Below are 19,981 nucleotides of genomic sequence, written 5' to 3'. Positions count from 1 at the left end.
ACCAGGTCTCTCTTTCCCCAGGGCTCTTCTCAGGGGAGCTCCCGGAGTGTACTCAGGAGCTGATGATCGACGTCACCAAGAGCTACTATCAGAAGTTTTTGCCACTGACACAAGTCTAGTGCTTCTGCCTTGTGTCTTGAATTCACTTGAGCTGGAAGATGAACTTGGGAACAAAGTGAGCAGTCATTATGTACAGGAACTCTTGTGTCTTTGCCATCTTCTGCCCACCTTGTTTTTAATTTAGAACTTTCACTCCTTCAAGGCTCTTGGTGCTGCAGGAGTTCCCTGAGAACATCTGGAGGAGTCATCTTCACACTGTGTGCACACCTTATCTATCAGAGACCACTTCATACCATTATCTGTGGAACACAGAATCATCCAGCCCCGCGGCCCCCAGGTGCTGAACCTGGCTGAAATGGGCCTGCCAAACAGCGGCACTCCTGCACAGAGGCCGCGTGGCTGGGTGCTGCTCACAGCCATGCACTACACCCGCTGCACGCACTTATACAGACCACTCTCACTTCTCTACTGCTCATACATTTGGCAGTGGCTGTAATTGCTCTTAATCCCAGGGAAGAGTGTGACTTCAGAGTTCATATTCCTATTGGCTATTAAAAATCAAAGGGCAGGATGATTAGTGTTTCTCTTCTTCCCAAAATGACCTTAACTGCCACAAATGGTTAATAAAAGACATTCTAGAATTCTGTACTAGGGCCTCTGGCTTTCACCAAAACAGGAAATCTCCATATCCCAGATTTTACTTGAAAGTTCCAGGTTCAAGTCTCCCATGTGGGTGGATTTGTAAGGTAATCCCTTCTTACCTCAAGTTATTTGTCTTATTTTATCAGATACAAAAGCACTTATAAATACATGCTGTCTGGCCTGGAACTGTTCAACCCACCCCATCTTTGCTCAAAACCCTACAGTTAAAAACCAGGCCCTGGTGGCTCACTCCTGTAATCATAGCTACTCAGGAGGCAGAGATCAGGAGGATCGCAATTCAAAGCCAGCCCAGGCAAATAGTTTGTGAGACCCTATCCCGAAAAAATCCCATCACAAAAATAGGGCTGGTGGAGTGGCTCAGGGTGTAGGCCCTGAGTTCAAACCCCAGTACCACACACAAAAAAACCCCAAAATACAGACCAGAATGTCTGTATTTGAACCCAATCATATTTATGTACCAGGGATCCTTAAAATCTTATGACACAGAGCCACAGAGTAAGTGACATTGCTGGGATCATTCCTACCTTCTCCCCTGGCTGATGTCACAGCCCTTCTGATTTGCTCCCACCTCTGGGTGCAACAGGGAGATTTAGAAAGAGGGTCTGAGGAGCTTGGCCTGCTCAGGGCTCTGGTCAGCTGGAGGTGAACTGGGCAGAGCCACTCAGCCATGAAGGTGAACACCCAGCAGGAGCCATCTTGGCTTTTCAGCTAGGTGCCAGCTTTGCAGAAGCAGCTGTGTGGAACCATCTCCACTATTCAATTTAAAGCAACTCTGCTTTGTCACTTTCTTGTTTGTGCATTGAAAGATCAACACATGGAGCTTGTCATTTGCAGGTGATCTCTTGTCACCTCCGGTGGTGGCTGCTGCTGTTTCTCAGGCACCTCACTGCATGCCCACTTCTGTGCTGCAGCTTTCTGTTCACATTAACTCTGCAAAGTGGGTGTTACTTCCATTTTACAATGAGAAAAACCCTCAAACGGCAGTGACAACTTGGTCCAATCCATATGATGAGGAAGAGGCTGACCTAAGTCCCACATCTGTTCAACTGCATGGCCTGTGCACCTCAGCTCGGCCCGGACAAGCTTAGCCTGGAGTGCATCCTCTGTGGGTCCTGTCTGGTACCAGCAGTCTTGATGATTGCAGTTTTTCGTGGTCATGCAGGCATTTTCCCCAGGTCCTTTGTCCTTTTGTGCCACCAGAGAGGTGAATCTTGAAGTTGGCAAAGTTGGATGCCCTCTGGCTGATGACAAATCTTCCAGGGCATGTGTGAGAGATTCCCTTCCAACTTGGGTTGGAGCATCTCTAAAAGGGAGCTTGCCACCTGGTGCAACCGACTGTCCATTTGCTTGGTAAACAACTGAAATTAAAAAGCACATTTTTTGAGCCTTTTAGGACATAATTTTAAAAATCTTTAAATATTTCAAGCATATTTAAAAAATCCAACCCAGTTAATATAGAAGAGAGATACAGTGAAGTAGATCTCAGTCCAGAATCCCATTTCATCTGTGTCCAGAAGCCAGCCTGTCTGGAGTTTTTGTACTGAGTGACGAGGGAAGCTGTGCTTGCACAAGCAGATATAGATGTGTATGCCGACTCTTCATTCATATGCTGAGAACACACTGCACGAGCTTTTCTATGCCTTGCTCTTGTTATATCAGAGATTGCTCCATATTGGCACTGATGGGTGATTTTAAAAACAGCAGTCACTAACATTTGTAGAATGTTTACCATGTACCAGGTACTCTCCTGAGTTCTTCATTTTTTGTTCTTTTTCTTTTTTGACACAATTCTCAAAAAAGGCCCAGGCTGGCCTCAGACTCACAATCTTCTACTTCCTGAGTGCTGGGATTATAGGTGTGTTTTACCACACCTGGCAATTTGTCACATTTAAAAATTCCTTTAATCCCCTTCACAATTAACCATGAGATAGGTATTTATGATCCCCAAGGAACCAGGGGTTAGGTAAATTGCCAAATTTATACAACTGAAGTGACAGTGAATCCAGGTATTTGGGCTCTGGAGTCTGTGCTTTTAACCATTGTGTTGGAATCCCTCTGTCTTAAAATACCTTTCATTGCCCCAGATTGTGTATTTGGCCATCCCTGGCTACACAGGAAGCCAAGAAAGTGAGTACTTGGCTTTTTCAGGCAGACAAGAAAAAGGGGTTTGGTGAACTATCTAACAATGTCTGCCATAGTCAGGAAGGCTAGTGTCCCCTCTGAGATGTGTCATTGTAGTTTATCCTGTTGTGTTGTAGCTACTGTTATGGTCTGACAGTTTCTCCTGGGATAATTGTATTTCTTACAGTCATTCAATGGTGTATTAAAATTTTGTACCATGTGTGAGGCCCTGAGTTTAAACCCCAGTGCCAAAAAAAAAATCATGCCGTGTGGTTGGCAGTCTGTAGAAGAACGTGGAAACTAGATATGAAATCCGTTAGAATGGTTTGTTGCAAGTGACAGAAATCCACCTGAACCAGTAAGGCAAAAAGGGGGATTTTAGTTCTGTGCAGTGATGTGTGCCTGCAATCCCAGCTAGTCAGGTGGTAAGATCATGAGTTCAAGACCAGCTTGAGCAACACAGTATTATGTGAATTTGGGCAACTTCATCTCTCTGTGCCCCAGTTTCCTAAACTGTAGAGCAGGAGTAACAGCACCTTGGAAAGTTGGAGAGGGTTAAATGAAGGGCTGTGTGAGCATTAAGGACAGTTCTTGGGCTTAGAAAGCACTCTACAAGTAGTAACTTATTATTGCAGGGACAGCTGTATCCCAGGATGCACCACCCCATCATGGGTGATTTTTTGTTTTGTTTTTGTTTTAAAAAAACATCTTTCCATCTGCACATTAGCAAAGGGACAGACTAGACCACTGTAGCAAAGAGCCCACCAAAATACAGTACCCCAGGCAAAGCAGATGTTCATTTCTCTCACTTAACAGTGCAGAGACTTCAGGTGGGTCAGAGCAGGTCAGTGGCTGGACTCCATGATGTCATCAGGCACCCCGATTCCTATTGTCACATGGGTACATTTAGATAAAGAGAGGCTATAAATTTGCTCTGGTTGGGCAGCCAAGCTGAGGAAGGAGGTTCTGATAGTTCAAAGGAGAGGGGGATTTGGGAGGCAGCAGACTCGAGCAGACCTTTGTTTTGGCTCCTTCTATAGCAAGTGGGCTTTCTCTGTGCAGTGGGGACATGACAGCTTACAGCTTGACGTGCATCCAAAGGAACGTTTCTCGTTTTAGTCTGGCAAATCCCAAAGAAAGTGTTCAGTGGTTTGTGGTGAGTTCCTTGATCGGTCACTGTGACCAGCATGTTTGGCCCTATGATTAACCCAATCTGAGTCGTGACCCTTCCTCCACCTCCCATGGTGGGGAAATCAGTTCATTACTGAAACAAGGGATTGGAAAGTCAAAACCAGAATCTGCTACAAACAGTAGGGTCTGTAATTATGTACTGATGTGTTTGGAAGTGTGATAACGGTTGAGTGTGTAACCTAGGAAAGGCTAGCTGGACTCTGTCTCCATAGTGGCTCTGACCCCAGAGACAGTCTGTCACCAGGAAATTACAACCCCAGAAAAGAGAGTCGCTTTGTCCTTAGAGGACTCCCAGAAGAGAAGACAGATGGGAAAGACCTTGACCAGGGCTCTTCGTAGTGGCTTAGGGAACAGGGGAATTTATTGGCTCACAGAGCAGAGAAGACCAGGGCTAGATTGGGCTCCAGGCTGCATCCCAGGACTCAAAACAGTGTCTTCAGTCACCTCTGCTTTCCTTTGGTTAAACCCTATTTTCAGGCTCCATAGTGTGACACCCGCCCCACCCCACACACGTCCAGTTATTGGTGGAAAGGGCTTCTCTTGCTGACATACTCCTGGATTTGGTTCTCACTGGCCAAAATAGAGGAGTATACCATCTCAAGGCATCATTGCGGCCAGAAAGATGAAATAGAGTTGGTCTCAGTGTGTACCACATGGGCTGAGAGTTGGTGCCTGGGGTTCGTGGTGTGGTGACATCACCTGAAGAGGGGATGAATGGGTCTGGGTGGGAAACATCACCAGGGCCCCATGCAGATCACTTCCTTTACCCCGGATGTTTTCGCTTTCCCCTCTCCTGTCTACCCTCACCCCCTGCCAGTGTCTCATGCCTCTTGGTCCTGGGAAGTACCTTCTGAGAGTACTCCTGAAGGGGTACCTGGGTCAGAAATTAGGGAGCAGAGGGAGACCATTGCTTAGCTAAAGTGGGTGTTCAACCTTTGGAGGATAATCATCTGTCTGGGGGCTTCCTTGTGGTCCCCATATGGAGGGGTCCTTGGCATGGCTAGGGAGAAGTCTAGTTTGTGCCATGTTCTTGTCTGAGCCCACGTGATCTCTGAGGAGTTAAGTGTGCGCCTGTAGGTTATCCAGCATGGATTCAGTGCGTGATCACCTGACTGGGAGCCCCTCCCTTCCAGCCCCTCTTCTGCCCCAGGTCAGCATCAGATCTCAGGGTCCCTGGGGCAGGAGACAAGGCTGACTTGTGAGGTCCTGTTGACCAATTCTGTTTTACTTGGCTGCATGTAGTCGTTATGGTTGTTTGAGATGGGTGGTGCTTCTGAATTAGTCACTCTGCATCGACCAACTCACTTAGGACCTGAGGCCACAGTTTCTTAGTCACTGACCATCTGACTTGAATTAATCAGACAAAATACTGTTCCTGTTTAGCATATCCTCAGAAGTTTCTCTACTGTAAACAAGGGGTTTTGGTGGCCTGGGAGGGCTTTGTTGGTATCCTGCTCTGGTCATTGAGAGCCCAGAGGGTGTCCCCAGCCAGGCTCTAGCTGGCTCTGCCATTCTCCAGGACCCAGTGGCATCTAACCAGCTGATGGTTGCTGTGGGTGATCAGATCAGCTGGCTGACCTCCTGGGGCAGCTTCTGTGGAGCAACCTGCAAGGCCCTTGACATGGTACTAGCAGTGTGTGTTGGGACCGACTCCTTCAGAACTGGTCTCAGCAAAATGTCCTTCCACTTTGGACAAGTCCCCACAAGTCCATTATCACAGGGACACTTTCAGACCCTCAGCAATGACATCGTGTTGTTGTTGTTTTGCTATATTAGGGTTTGAACTCAGGACCTCACACTTACAGGCAGGTGCTGTACCACCAGAACCACACTGCAGCCCAGCATTGTGATTTTCATAGAACATGTTGCCCTTTAGCCTAGGATGGCAGGCCCCTGATCCTATGCTACACAGAGAAGGGAAGTCCCATCACTCACAGTCACTTCAATACTTACTGACCCACTAAGTACCAGCCCTGCCCTAGATCCTGAAGATACAGGAGGATTAAGATGGAGCCAATCCCTGCCCATAGGGACCTCACAGCTCAGTGGGGAGAAAGCCAAGAAAACAGAGTTCTCAGATGGAGGCCTGGGGAGGTGGGGTGGACAGGTGTGTCAGCTCCCACCCTGCCATTTACTAGCCTAGTGGTCTCATCTTGGATGGGGCTGTTTTGAGGACTTAAGCTTCAGGTAAGCACCCAAAAAATGGTAGCTAGAACTGTTGTCATTAGGAAGTGATACACCTCAAGTGAAATCCTTTATAGTATAAGGTACAGCATTCTCACATATGTTTTACATTTAAAATAAGAATAAGAACATCTTTGCAGCACTCAGAAGGCTAAGGCAGGAGGACAGTGAGTTTGAGGCCAATATGAGCTACATAGGGAGACCCTGTCTCAAAAAAAAAAAAAATTCTGGCCAGATGTGTTGGCTCAAACCTTTAAATCCTAGCTCCTTGAGAGATGGCAATCGGGAGAATCGAAGTTTGAGGCTAGCCCAGTGGGGAAAAAGTTTGCAAGACCCCTCATCTCAATCAGCGGCTGTGCCTAGTGGAGCATGCCTGTAATCTCAGCTACACATGGGGAAGCACAAATAAGAGGATCGTGGTACTAGCTGGGCCAGACATAAAGGGAGACCCTGTCTCAAAAATAACCAAGGCAAAAAGTCCCAGTGTACTGGCTTAACTGCTAGAGCATCTGCCTACCAAGAACAAGGCCCTGAGTTCAAATCCCAGAACTAACAACAACAGTAGTCTTTATAACCAATCCATCACAAAGAAGAGATGGAGGAAGTCACTCTTCCTTATTTTGCATCTGTGGAGAACCAGGCACTTATTGGAAAACACTTAATCCTCTCATCTGTCAATAAAGTAGGGATTTCACCACATTTTTATAGAAAGGAAACTGATAATCAGAGAGGTTGAGTAAGTTTGCTCATTGCCACACAGCTAATAAATAACTGAGTGGAGTTAAAGCCAACTGCTGCTTGGCTGCAAAGTCCATGTTTTATTCTGCTCCTCCTTCATCTTGGGCTTCAAAGCAGTTGGTTCACTGGATATAGTTCAGCGGTACAGTGCTTGCCTAGCATGTGCGAGGCACCAACTTTGGCACCCAGCACCACAGGGGGGAAAAATCCAACTCATGTGACTTTGAGCACCACACTTGCTGTCCCAAGTTTGGAGTTTGCTAATTCTTTGTTTTTCTAAAGTTCCCGCTGTTGGGTTGGCCCCACAGCTTTCATTCCTATCTCTGACTTGGACCCTAAAGCGAGAAAAGTTGGTTGGCACAGGACAGCTTGCTTCCCTGGAGAGAGTAGGTGGGCTTTTCTGTATGTCAAAATCCATAGGGCTTTGGGAAAAGGGGCTCACACAGATGAAAGTCAGCCAAGACACAGAAATGAAACCCACACCTCTAAGCTTTCAGACTTTGGGTCTGATCGCTGGCCCATGGTTTTCCTTGGCCCTTCCTACTTGCCTCTTTTCAGCTGCGTTCACCTTAACCTTGGGTGACTGGGGTTGCTTTCTGACTTTCCATAAGGGTAGCAAGAGCCTGGGGGAGCAGTCAGCAGAGAAGCAGGGAGAATAAAGATGTATGTGAGGCTTAAGGAACTGATGAGGCCTGCGAGTGACTGAGATCCCTGGGAAAGAGCATAAGGTCTTAATTTCTATAACAACCGATGTATCCATGTGCCTTGTGCCTGGTACTGTTGGAGTGCTGTCCTCATTGAGTTTCTTCACAAGAACCTGCCATAGACACTTCATTTCTTACATGGAATCCTAGGGGATTTTATTGACAGGAAAATTGAGTCACAGAGAGGCTAAGTAACTTGCCCCAGGTCATCCATCAGGCAGGGGCTTGGCATTAGAAGCCAGGGTTCCTTGGTCCATGAGTTTGGGTCATACTAATTTTGGGTGGGAGTGAGTAAGTACTTGAGCTAGTGATCAGGTAAGTCTGGTTCATTCTGAACCTGAGCAGACAGACAATGAAGGCCCTGGAAGGTCACGTGCAGGTGTGTGTGTTCAGATCAGCAGAGTTGAGTGGGTGATTTCAGATCTCCCACCTCCTGGCCACATAACCGCGGGCGAGGAACCCAATCCAAAGGTGCTCTTTTTCCCATCTACAAAGTGGGGGTGATAATTTTCTTCTGGGATTGTTGAGCGGTTACATGAGATCATCTCTGCCAGGCTCAGCCTGTGCCGGCACATATTAAGCGCTCCTAAGGGTCACTGCTTAGGATCATTACTACTGACTCTGGGCAGATAGATTGTATTAACAATGCAATATAATACAATACAGTATTAACACATTGTATTAACAATATGTTGACATAATTGTAACATATAAAATTGAAACCAAGACCAGCGTGGGCAACAAAGACTCCATTTCAAAACAAAACAAAAACCATTGAAACTGCATGTTGACCTGCAGGAAAGGGAAATATAAAAGTAGCTATCACAGGAGTTAGGGATATTTTCTTTGGTGATTCATCATTTGTCACTAAGTGTTTCTAAATGGAATAAATGAAACACACATTCAGTGGGTGCTTACAGGCCTTTGAATGTGCAAATGAAAAACTCTCTAACTCAATTTTACTGGTTGATTCCACTGCCTAAAAAACATTCCTTGTGGAGCTAGCCGTGGTAGCTCATGTCTGTTACCCCAGCTACTTGGGAGGCAGAGATCTGGAGGATCAAGATTCAAGACTAGCCCAGGCAAAGTGATTGAGAACCCATCTCAACAAACAAGCTGAGTGTGTTGGTACATATCTGTAATCCTAACTATGGGAGAGACATAAGTAAGAGGATTGAGGTACAGGGTCAGCCCTGGACTAAAAATTCCAGACCCTATCTGAAAAATAACCTAAGAACAAAAGGGTCGGGGGAGTGGCTCAAGTGGTTGAGTGCTTGTGTGTGTAGCAAAAGGCCTTGAGTTCAAACCCCAGTTCTGCCAAAACAAACAGACAGACAAGCCAAAACCAAACCAAAACAAAAACCCATACCTTGGGATGTAGACTGGCAGGGAGCCTGTGCAGAAATGGCCTGTGCAGGCTGTGACCTATAACATTGCAGCATTGACTGTATAATGCTGGAGTAAATTTGCCATCAGAAAAAGAGACTTTTACAAAAATGTCTTTGTATTTTATGACTACTGCATCTGGCTACATGATAAAGCTGATTTAAAATGCTGTATGCTTATAATTTCATCAATGCTAAGGGAGCATCCCAAACAAAAAAAGCTGCAAAAAACAGTGAAATTAAAAAGCTGTTGGTTGAGTGCTTCTCTAGTGTGCCCAAGGCCCTGGGTTTTAATCCCAGCACTGGGGAAAAAAAAATGTATGACGAGATACATATTTTGCACTGGTGGTGGCTTGGAATTTAAACTCTTTGGGTATGAGAACCTGGATAAGTCTCCTTAAGTGTTGTCTTTTCTTTTTTTTTTTTTTTTACGTAGGGTCTCGCTATGTAGCCCAGGCTAACCTCAAACTCACAATCCTCCTCCCTCAGCCTCCACACCAGGCCTAGCTGATGGTTATTATTATGATTGTCTATTTGAGCCTCTGGAGTGAGAGAGAGGGACAGGAAAAGAGAGACAATCTCTGGATGGAAATACACATTTGGAATTTGAAAAGGTTGTTAGCTTGCTAATGAGCCCCTGTTGAAATCAAATGCCTGACTCTTGGAGGCTGATCATTTTCTAGTCTGGTGTGCCTATCTGGAGTGGGTCAATCTGCAGTCTTAAGACTGACAAGATAGGCAGGAGGCCTTGCTTGTCACTTAGACTTGGAGCGCAGCTGGCCACAGCAGCAGGCATGCTACAGCCCAAGAAAAGCACTGCTTGTCTGGAACCCCAGTTCCTGGGGCCTGACTGCCTGGACTGCCTCTAGGCTGAAGCCTGCTGCTGTCTACTATGAGCTGGTCAGCCCCAGCGCAGCTCAGTGAGCTGGATGCAGACTCTGGGACCTAGGATTGGGACCTTCCTGTGGCTCAACCATGAAAGCATGCTGAGTGCTGCTGGATGTCTTACTCCTACAAATGCCCACAGCAACAGGCTGTTCTTGGATGGGGCAACCAAAACTCAAGCTGTGTATCAACTATATCTCCAAGACAGACCTCACTGCATTCTTAACTGGGGATCCCTGAGGAATGAGGCAAGCTGGGGAAAAGCACATCTCAGAATCTGTGACCCCTCCACCTGCTTTTCACAGAGCAGCCCTGGCCCCTCTCCGAGGTAGCCTCTCTGCCGTTGATCCGTTGTATGCAGCTTTCTGACTTGGGGGTAGCGTGCAGCCATGCATGATGGGCCACCTCCTGCTTCCTCACTGTCCTGCCAACCCAGAGCACCTTAGAAAGGGAGGCTGCTGATGCAAATGCAGCTGTGCCCAGAAAGGGACTGGTTTATTCCAGGTTGCTCCCTAGATAATTAGGACAAAAGAGATAGAAGGTTAGGGAAAACTATTTTGAAACTTTTGAAAATTCAGAATTTATCTTTTATTAATTTGTTTGAGTTACTATTACAAAATAATATAAACTGGTGGCTTACATAACAGAACTTAATTTTCTTGTAGTTCTGGAGCAGAGATGTCCAAGACCTCTCCTGAGTTCTCGTTCACTGAATATGTAGAGAGCTAGCTGCCTTTCTGCTGTATCCGCACATGTGACCTCTACTCTGTTTTGCTAGGGTATTTATTTATTTATTATTGGTGGTGTACTGCGGCTCAAACTCTGCCTCGTGCTTGCTAGGCAAGTACTCTACCACTTGAGCATGCCCCAGTCCTAATTTTTTTTTTTTTTGCCGTTCTGAGGATTTGAATGTGATTTCTGAGGGCCTATACCTTGAGCCACTCCACCAACCCTTTTTTGTGATGGATTTTTTTGAGATAGGGTCTCTTGAACTATTTCCTAGGCTGGCTTCGAACCATGATCCTCCTGATCTCTGCCTCCTGAGTAGCCAGGATTACAAGCATAAGCTATTGACACCCAGCCCCTCCTCATTTTTTTATAAGGACACCAGTCATATTGGATGGGGGCCCACCCTAACAACCCCATTTTAACTTAGTCAACTCTTTAAGGCCTGTCTCTAAATATAAGAATATTCTGAAGTGCCAGTGGTTAGAGCTTCTGCGTATTTTAGGGGGAACACAATTCAGCTCATAACACATTGCTATTCCTGAGTGCATCTTTCTGCTTCTGTTGTATACAAATGTGTATCTGCAAAATTGTTTTTGTGCCTTTTGCATATAGTCCTTCCAGATAAAAAGCCTAAGAGTTGATTGGAAAATGTCAAGTTAGGATGGTTAAATGGGACAACTGGTTCTGTGACATAAGAGAAAAAGAAAACCTGGCACTGGGAGGCTTGATCTTTGTTCTTTATAACTATTCCTGGAAGTGTTGCCCTCTTCCTGAAGGAAAACTCCCAAGGCTGTCTTTCTGTGTCTACTTTGAGCTTAGACTGTGGACAGCAGAGGGGGACCTGGCTCAAGCACTTTTCACAGAGAACACTTAAACGTCACCCTCATTTGTGAGATGGATAACTATATACCACAAACAAATGGGACTTACTGTCTTTGGGGAGCCCATTGGAAATCAAGGACCCCAGGAGCTTTTCAGACAGACAGGAAATGCCAGGGTGTGGGGGTGGGGGGCTATGGTAGGAGGCCACATGGGGGCCCTTGTCAACCTAGATTACCTGACTGAGTATGCTGCTTGGGGTTCCCTGATGTAAATTCTTGGATTCCAGGGGTACCCCTGTGCCCTCTGATATCACACTTCTGTACATGACGCTGACTACCTTAGCCCTGGAAGACTTCCTATCAGTGTGTGCTGTGCTCAAACTGGGGTCATGGGCAGGTAAAACAGTTCACATGGGAACTTTCTAAAATAGACTTTTATGGTGCGTGGTGATTGGTTCTAGCTGGTTAAATCCAGGCCCTAACTGCCTAACAGATATCCATCCTAGATTATCCTCATGTTTTTGCAAGGGGTCCTACCAACAGCAATTTTGCTGCCTGGAGCCTCAGCCAAGGGATAAGGCTGTTCAGAAAAGAGACAATAAATAGGCCCATGACTATGTTCTTGGAAAGGCTGTCTACAGGGCTGGCCCTTAGCTGGCACCTGGGAGCTCAGGTTTGGAGGAGTGGCTTCTTTGCGTCCACTAAGTGATGAATGACTCATTGTGCCTAAACCATTGGGCAAACAATGTGGTTTATGTGAACACCTGCTTTCCTCCTGGAAGTCTGAAGTTTTGGTATATGTTAGGCATGATGGATCAGTTCCCAATAAAACCCCAGGCTTTGAGTCTCCCTATGACCTTCCCTGGGTCATCACAGCTCATTGCTATGTCCATGTGACTCCACTGCTACTGGGAGAGGATAACAAGTACTTATTCACTGCTTTTGCTAAAAAGCACTGACTCCTTACTTGGGCACACAAGGTAACTAAAAGCAGGAGAAAAGCTGCTTTCTTCTTACCTCTGTCTTCTTTGCTCTGAGTCTCTCCTGCTGTCTCTTTGGGTTCCAGGAAGGACAGGACTAATTGATAACATCTTTATGGCAAGGGATTGAAGCCACCCCCAAGGAACATCAGAGCCTCCCAGGACAGACCCCCTCCCCAACCCAATGGGGACAGTTACCTGTGATCATGAGGCTGCATCCTGGAGCAGGAGGAATCACCTCATGGGGACCAGATTGCTCAAGTGATGACAGGATAACAAGCTCTCTAAAGTTGAACTTCACAGAAACAGAGCAGAGATAATGATCGACCAAGTCACACTTTGCCCAGGATTAATTATGTCCCCTGCCCAAATTCTTCCCCTATTTAAACCTAAAGATCGTGCTTCCTTTGCCTTTTTCCACTGCGTGCCAGTGCTGTGTAATAAATCTTCCTTCTCTGCCCTTCACCACTACTCATCTCTTTATTTGGTGTGTTGGGGTGAAGGGTTCCTCCCATGTTGGAACACTTGGAGTTGGGCTCTGGCCTAGAACAGCAGTTACCAGAGGACTCTGGGGAGATTGGACCAGGCTTCCTCTGGAGTTTTCCCCACGTGCCTTTTTCTTTGTGGATTTTGCTTCATAGTCTTTCACTATAATAAATTACAGCCGTGCACACAACTATTGGCTGAGTCCTGTGACTCTCTTGGTGAATCATCTAACTGGGAGGTGGGGTAAGGGACCCATTGCCGGGTGCCAGGTACTTCTGGGGTGTCAATAGTGTCTTCTTTCTCCATCTGGATACTTTTTATACAGTGTGTTCAATTTGTGAAAATTCACTGAGCTATACAATTATGACAAGAACATTTTTTCTATAAATATACTGAATTGCAATAAAAAGTTCAAATAGGTCAGGTGTGGTGGTACATGCCTGTAATCCCAATGCTTAGAAGGCTGAGGCAGAAGGATCTTGAGTTGGAGGTCATATTGTTTTTGAAATCTTGCCTGGAAAAAAAAAAGTTCAAATAAAAAATTACACACCATGGGGATAATATATATATTTCGGTGGTTTGAACTTAGGGGCCTCACACTCAACTAGGCAGGTAGGGACTCTACCACTTGAGCCACTCCACCAGCCCTTCGTGATGGGTTTTTTAAAGATGAGGGTCTCATGAACTATTTTTCTGGGCTGGCTTCGAACCCAATTTTCCTGATTTCTGCTTCTGGCATAACTAGGGTTATAGTGTGAGCCACCGACACCCAGCTAAAAATAATTTTTTTAAAAGTAAGCTTTTCTTGGAATGAGATGTGAGGTGGTGTTATGAAATGCTACTAAAATTATTTTTCCTCTCTCATGGTCCAGGCTGGTTAGAAGTATCCTTTCACTTTGAGTAAGTCTGCATTTTTCTGGTCAGTATTTATTTATAAAACCAGAGCTTTTGCTTGATCTCTGTGATAAATATTCATTCTCTTCCAAAAACAAACAACAACAAAAAGCAAGCTTTCCTTTTATCTTTCAGCAAACATCTAGTGTACCCCTTTTTAACAGGCACTGGTAACATGGGTGCCCGAGGGATGTGGGTGGACAGACAGCAGCAGTATAGTCATCACTGTCCCTCAGCCTAACTGGGAAATGATAGAGATATTTTCTCTACCGTCAATTTTTGCTCTGCCTCATAAGGTATTAAAAGGGAAAGAAAAAGACCTTCTAGTGTGGGATCCTGGCTCAGGTGGTAGAGTCCCTGCCAAGTGCAAGGCCCTGGTTCAATCCCCAGTACTGAAGTTAAAAAAAAAAAGCTTCTAACTTTTGTGTGTGTGTGTGGTGGTGCTGGAGTTTGAACTCAGGGTTACGGCTTAAACTACACCTCCAACCTCCAGTCCATTTTTGGTCTGGTTATTTTGGAGATGGAGTGCTCAGTGAACTATTTGTCCTGGTTGGCCTCCAACCGAGGTCCTTCCTATCTCAGCCTCCTAAATAGCTAGGATTACAGGTAGTGAGTCACCGGCACCTGGTTGGGCATTCTCTTTTTAAATGCTGTAAGTTAATTCAAAATTTTAAAATAAAACATTCTTGGTGGACAAATGTCACGACATGACCGGCCAGTTTGCTAGGCATTCTTCCAACCATCGTCCCGCCCTCTGACCAAAAAAACTGGCTACTATTTTAGGCACGGGGTGGTACCACAAGGCAGGCAATTTTCTGGCAAGGTCGGGGCGAGGTCTGGTGCTTTTCAAACTTCACTCCACGCAGTGATCACCTGAACTCTAGGTTAAAGTTAGATCCTGCCCAGCCAGACCTGGGATCAGGCTCCAAAAGTTCCTTGGAGGGTCTAACAAGCTTCCAGGTGGTGGCGCACTTGAGTGGTGTGCTGTAATTTAGAGGAGCTCTGGAACAGCTGTTGAGGGGCTAGAGATCTTGTTATGGAGGTGCGTTTGTCTGGCAAGCATCCTGTGTTTGCTTACATGTTAGTTTATTTAGGGTGGCTTTGCAGATGACTGAGCAGGCGGGTACTCTCCCAAGCTACCGATTGGCGCTGCCTGGTGTCTACGCTTAGAATTTCTGTTCTAGAAGGCGGAGAGGTTTAGCAAGAGCTTCCTGGACGAGGCGGAGGCCAACTCTGCAGCCAGAATCCCCCCCGCAGGAACTGGGTACTGCTGGGACAAGGTCTAGTCTCCCAGGACATCCCACGTGCCTGCGGGTCTCAGGTCCTTGTCAATCAAGCTTGCGGAGCTGCTTGATGGGCGTTTAAAGGCGGCTGCGGCTGCGCAGAACGCTCCCATGGTGCCGCGCGGCTGGCTGGTTTGGATTTTAAATCCCCGCGGCCAATCAGGGGCGCGTAGGCTCTTGTAACGTTCCCAGCGCGGCGTTTGAATTCGGGGAGGAGCGGAGCGGAGCCTCTGCAGCGACCCTTCCCGGTGCGCCGAGCAACTCTGGGACCATGAATGCAGCGGCGACTGCGGGGAAGCTGGCGCGGACACCGGCCGAGCCGGGAAAAGCCGGGGTCCCTGGAGTTGCAGCTTCTGGGGCCTCAGCGGCTGCCCCGCCGGCCAAAGAGATCCCAGAGGTCCTGGTGGACCCACGCAGCCGGCGGCGTTATGTGCGGGGCCGATTTCTGGGCAAAGGCGGCTTTGCCAAGTGCTTCGAGATCTCGGACGCCGACACCAAGGAGGTGTTCGCCGGCAAGATCGTACCCAAGTCTCTGCTGCTCAAGCCGCACCAGAAGGAGAAGATGTCCATGGAGATTGCCATTCACCGCAGCCTCGCCCACCAGCACGTCGTCGGCTTCCATGGCTTTTTTGAGGACAGCGACTTCGTGTTCGTGGTGCTGGAGCTCTGCCGCCGGAGGGTGAGCTGGACACACCGGAGCTGCTCGGGGCTCGGATTGGGGCGCTCGGACCAGGGGTGGAGTTCCCTAGGAAGGGCAGCCCGGGCCATGGAGCTGCGAGGGAAGGGGTGCTGGGTAGCCCGAGCTACTCTAGTGAAGGGTGCTTGTCACTCGGGGCTGCTAGGGTGGGATTCCGGATTGGTGGGGCCGCAGTCACTTTGCTACTAGGGAAGGGTCCTGGAGGCGACGTGGATGTGGCCGGGTGCAGGTAATGGATGCGAAGGCCCAAGAGATGCCAAAGGAGGCCCGGGGTGGGGCTGGGTTCGCCAGGGATACTTAGAGCCAGATCCCGAATTTCCGGGAAAGGGAGGGAGCTACTGGGAGGAGGCCGGGGAGGAACGCTGGGGACTTCCAGCTGGCAGAATGAGGCTGATGAGGATGGGGTGGCTAGTAATATAGGGAACGCTATGAATGATTGCGGCCAGTGGGCCAGTGTCCGAGCAGGTCCTAGAGGAAGAAATGGCAGGAAAGGAGAGAAAGCTGCCAAGCCCCCTCTTTCATTCCCCCCGAGGGTCCAGGGTCTGGTCCTGGGCCGTCTGTATCTGACCACCCGTCCTGGGCCTCAATCTCCTCCCCACCCGCCTGTACGCAGTCTCTTCTGGAGCTGCACAAGAGGAGGAAAGCGCTGACCGAGCCCGAGGCCCGCTACTACCTGCGGCAGATCATCCTGGGCTGTCAGTACCTGCACCGGAACCGTGTCATTCACAGGGACCTGAAGTTGGGCAACCTCTTTCTGAATGAGGATCTGGAGGTGAAAATAGGTGAGATGCTGGTCCTTCCATGCCTGACATCGGGGCTGGAGATGGTGTAAAATGCAAACCTTGAGCTCTTGTTCAGCCACGTTAAACCCCTATCAGCTGGAGAGAATGCTTTATTGACAGGGACTTGGGACCACAGGCAAATGGGATGTCCTGGAAAACCAAGACCCAGCGTGGGGATTCTGAGCCCTGTCCCCAACTGAATTGGGATCCTGCAGGATTTCTGGCTTCAGAACTGGCCTGCATCCCCTCCAGCAAGCACTTGTTAAACCTCTCTGCTTTCTAGAATAGAAACTCTAAGCTTTAGACACCTGGCAGAGCCAATAGGTAGGTTGGGAGAGCACCCCCTCCCTGTCAGCTCTGCCAAACCATCGGGGAGGCTGGGGGCAAGGAAATAGGAAGGATAGAGGGAGGAGAGGATAGTGGAAGTCTGCACTGTAAAGTCCCTTTACCAGGAAATTTAAAACAAAGAGCCCCAAACCAGTGTCTTGAATTCAGATGTACTATTTTTCTGTCCCAACACAGTACTTTTTGAAAGAATTTGATTTTAGCTTACTTTTATTTGGGGTTGGGGGAGGACTACCCTGAGCATTCTGGGAAGACCCTACTGCTAAGCCACATCCCCAGTTAGTTCCCATTTTTTAAACTGGGAGCTTGACATACACATTTGTGTTTGGAGCTCCCTTTAAACTACTGGAAACTGCACAGCACAGCAGCAGCATTCCCTCAGGGGGCTTTTTGCTGAGCTGAAAAGCAGCTGTTCACCAGGCATGTTAATGCACGTCTGTAATCCCCACCACTCGGGGATGCCAAGGCAGGAGGGTCAGGAGTTTGAGGCTAGCCTGAGGAAAGTTAGTGAGATCCTATCTAAAAAGCAAAATATAAACAAAAGGGGGGACTGGGGGTGTGACTTAAGTGGTAGAGCGCCTGAGTTCAAAAGAATTAAAATAAAATAAACAAAAGGGCTTGTGGTATGGCTCAAGTGGCAGAGTGCATATATAAGGCCTGGTACAGTGCCCCCCAAAATAAGAAATTAGCCACTGTCCCCTTCTTTAGTCTCCCTCTGGTTTGCCACAGTTCTTACTACTCCCTGTTACTTCTTCGTGAACTTGTGAAATAGCAGTCTTTTTCTTTTTCAAGTTAATTTTATAGAATACTGGGTTTCACCATGACATTTGCATACTTGCATATTACATATTTTGAATGTATCCCTCCCCCACTCCTAATTCCTGAAGACCTTTGGGTCCTGCTGTCCCTGTAACTCCCTTTTAGAAGCACGGCCTCCTTTTTCAGGGGAGGGTGAGAAGGGTCAGTGGGAGGCTGTCCCTTGGCCAGCACAGTGTAGAGGGAGATTTCTGGGCAGGACTTGCTGAAGGTGGGAACAGGGGCTTGTAAGATCTGACTGCCTCGGTGCTGGGTGGCCAAGCCTGAGCCAGCTGTTGGCAGTGACAGGTGGCAGAGGCTACCATCTGAGTACCCCCTCTTTCTCCCTCTGTCCCAGGGGATTTTGGACTGGCAACCAAAGTGGAATATGATGGAGAACGGAAGAAGACTTTGTGTGGGACTCCAAATTACATAGCTCCCGAGGTGCTGAGCAAGAAGGGGCACAGTTTCGAGGTGGATGTGTGGTCCATCGGCTGTATCATGTAAGTTAGGGTCTCAGGACCCACTGGGATTCACCAGGCGCTCTTTGAGAAGCCTCACCTAGCTGACCTTATGCTGCAGATTATTCTGCCTTGTGGAAAGGCTGTTCCAGAGGACGGGTTGCCTCAAAACAAAGCCTAATTTCCATGTGTTCCCTTGTCACTCTGGTGCAGCCTGTGGGATTTGGGCTGTGGTCCAGGGAAAGGAGCAGGAGGCCTCCCCAGCCATGCTGTAACTACCTGCTACACAGCATGGGCTACAGACCCATTAATCACCTGGGAACTTTCTAGAAATACAGGATTGCATTTCTAGATCCTGGACTCAGGATCCAGAGTTCTTAGTGAATCTAAATCTGAACTTTTAACGAGTTCCCTGAGTGATTTCCTTTGCACAGTAAAGTTTTGGGAACCCTATGAGCACTGGGTGGGAGAAACTCAGCAAGGAGTTAGGCCAGCAGGGGGAGGTTAGTGTGACCTGTGGATCCAGGTCAGCAAAGGGTTAGGGTGGTTGGCAGAGCCTTGGGGCTCTCCAGCTTTAACTTCTGTTCTTGGCATGGGTACTGAAGAGTTAGACATGAGTTGTAGCAATGATTTCCACACTTCTTTGCAATGGAACTTTTTTCCCAATAAAAACTACAAGCTTTTAAGTAAAGAACTACTAAACATAGAGCTCCCTCTGCAGGACAGTCCCTGGCCCCCTGGAATCCAGGTCTCGACACCTGCATTCTACTGAGGGCTCATCTCAGCCATTGATTTCCTGGGCCAGCTAACCAGACTTGGAGATTGTCTTCTGGGGTCCCCAAGTCAGTGAGTGTCCAAAGGGTGCCTGCCCTTCTTCTGGCCCCGAGGTGAGTCCTACATCTGGGTTTTGGTTGGGAACCTTGAACCAGATCCCACTGTGTGTTTACAGGTATACCTTGCTAGTGGGCAAGCCACCTTTTGAGACCTCTTGCCTAAAAGAGACCTACCTCCGGATCAAGAAGAATGAGTACAGTATTCCCAAGGTGACTAACAACACTGTTTAATTTAATTTCCCCTAAAGCTATTAACCGAGCCCAGCTATATCGGGACAAACAGGACTGTCCTATCCCTAGGGCAGCCACAGAGCCTTGTGAGTCTGTGTCTAATTCTGCCTACAAAACTGGATGCCTATGTAAGAATATTTTTCTAGGAGGAGAGAGTCTGTAGACTCTTTGAGGTAGCTTCAAGCCATATGGAAAGAGCAGAGGGAAATGGGAGGAAGCAGCGCAGAAAAGTTTAAGCTGTGGAAATGGGCGTCTTGACCCAGATGCACTCTGCTATGTAGCATCCAGAGGGCAGATGAGCTCACTTCTGAACTAAGGCTCCGTCTGTAAAATAGAGCTACCACCTGTGGAGTGTCTTACCCAGGGCCTTGCATACAGTAAGCGTTTACACAGTTGTGAGCCACTGTGAATCTAAGGGCTTCCCCTGGCAAAATGGTACCCATGTTCATAACCACTGCATAAACACGTTTAAAGGAATAACCCACTTCTGTAGAAGCCAGGCATATGGACACTTTCTAGCTTAGTGTCTTTGACTTGTATGACGCCAAGAGCCCTGTCTCCACAAGGACAGATAAAGTAAGTGTGTCTTGAAGGGTCAGTTCACTGTCAAGAGAGATCAATGAATGGCTTCAACCAACTAGATTGCTTGGGTGTGACTGATTACTGGCTCTGCCACTTACTAGGTGTGTGTTCCTAGACAAGGAACTTACCTC

The 19,981-nt window shown here is 47.6% G+C and overlaps 2 protein-coding genes across 5 annotated transcripts in view; both read left to right on the top strand.

Moving 5' to 3' along the window:
- Dctn5 (dynactin subunit 5) overlaps window positions 1–12,926 on the top strand; it is a 32,090-nt gene extending 19,164 nt beyond the window's left edge. For 2 of the 4 annotated variants that reach the window (XM_020184445.2, XM_074059479.1), the window contains one exon: window positions 22–3,064. In XM_020184445.2, the coding sequence (XP_020040034.1) occupies window positions 22–119 (98 nt within the window). In that variant the 3' untranslated portion in view covers window positions 120–3,064. Of the gene's footprint in view, window positions 1–21; window positions 3,065–12,547 lie in introns of those variants that run through there. The other 2 variants (XR_012443181.1, XR_002213651.2) reach the window with 2 other exon arrangements.
- A 351-nt stretch (window positions 12,927–13,277) lies between these two features.
- Plk1 (polo like kinase 1) overlaps window positions 13,278–19,981 on the top strand; it is a 12,044-nt gene continuing 5,340 nt past the window's right edge. The window contains exons 1-4 of the mRNA XM_020184447.2: window positions 13,278–15,803; window positions 16,435–16,603; window positions 18,102–18,246; window positions 19,154–19,247. Coding sequence (XP_020040036.1) covers window positions 15,396–15,803; window positions 16,435–16,603; window positions 18,102–18,246; window positions 19,154–19,247 — 816 coding nt within the window. The 5' untranslated portion in view covers window positions 13,278–15,395. The remainder of the gene's footprint in view (window positions 15,804–16,434; window positions 16,604–18,101; window positions 18,247–19,153; window positions 19,248–19,981) is intronic.

The sequence above is a fragment of the Castor canadensis genome, chromosome 17 (assembly GCF_047511655.1).
Source record: "Castor canadensis chromosome 17, mCasCan1.hap1v2, whole genome shotgun sequence".
NCBI classification, from domain to species: Eukaryota; Metazoa; Chordata; class Mammalia; order Rodentia; family Castoridae; genus Castor; species Castor canadensis.
The sequence above is the reverse complement of the archived record's forward strand: the minus strand, read 5'-3'. Positions and strand labels throughout refer to the sequence as shown.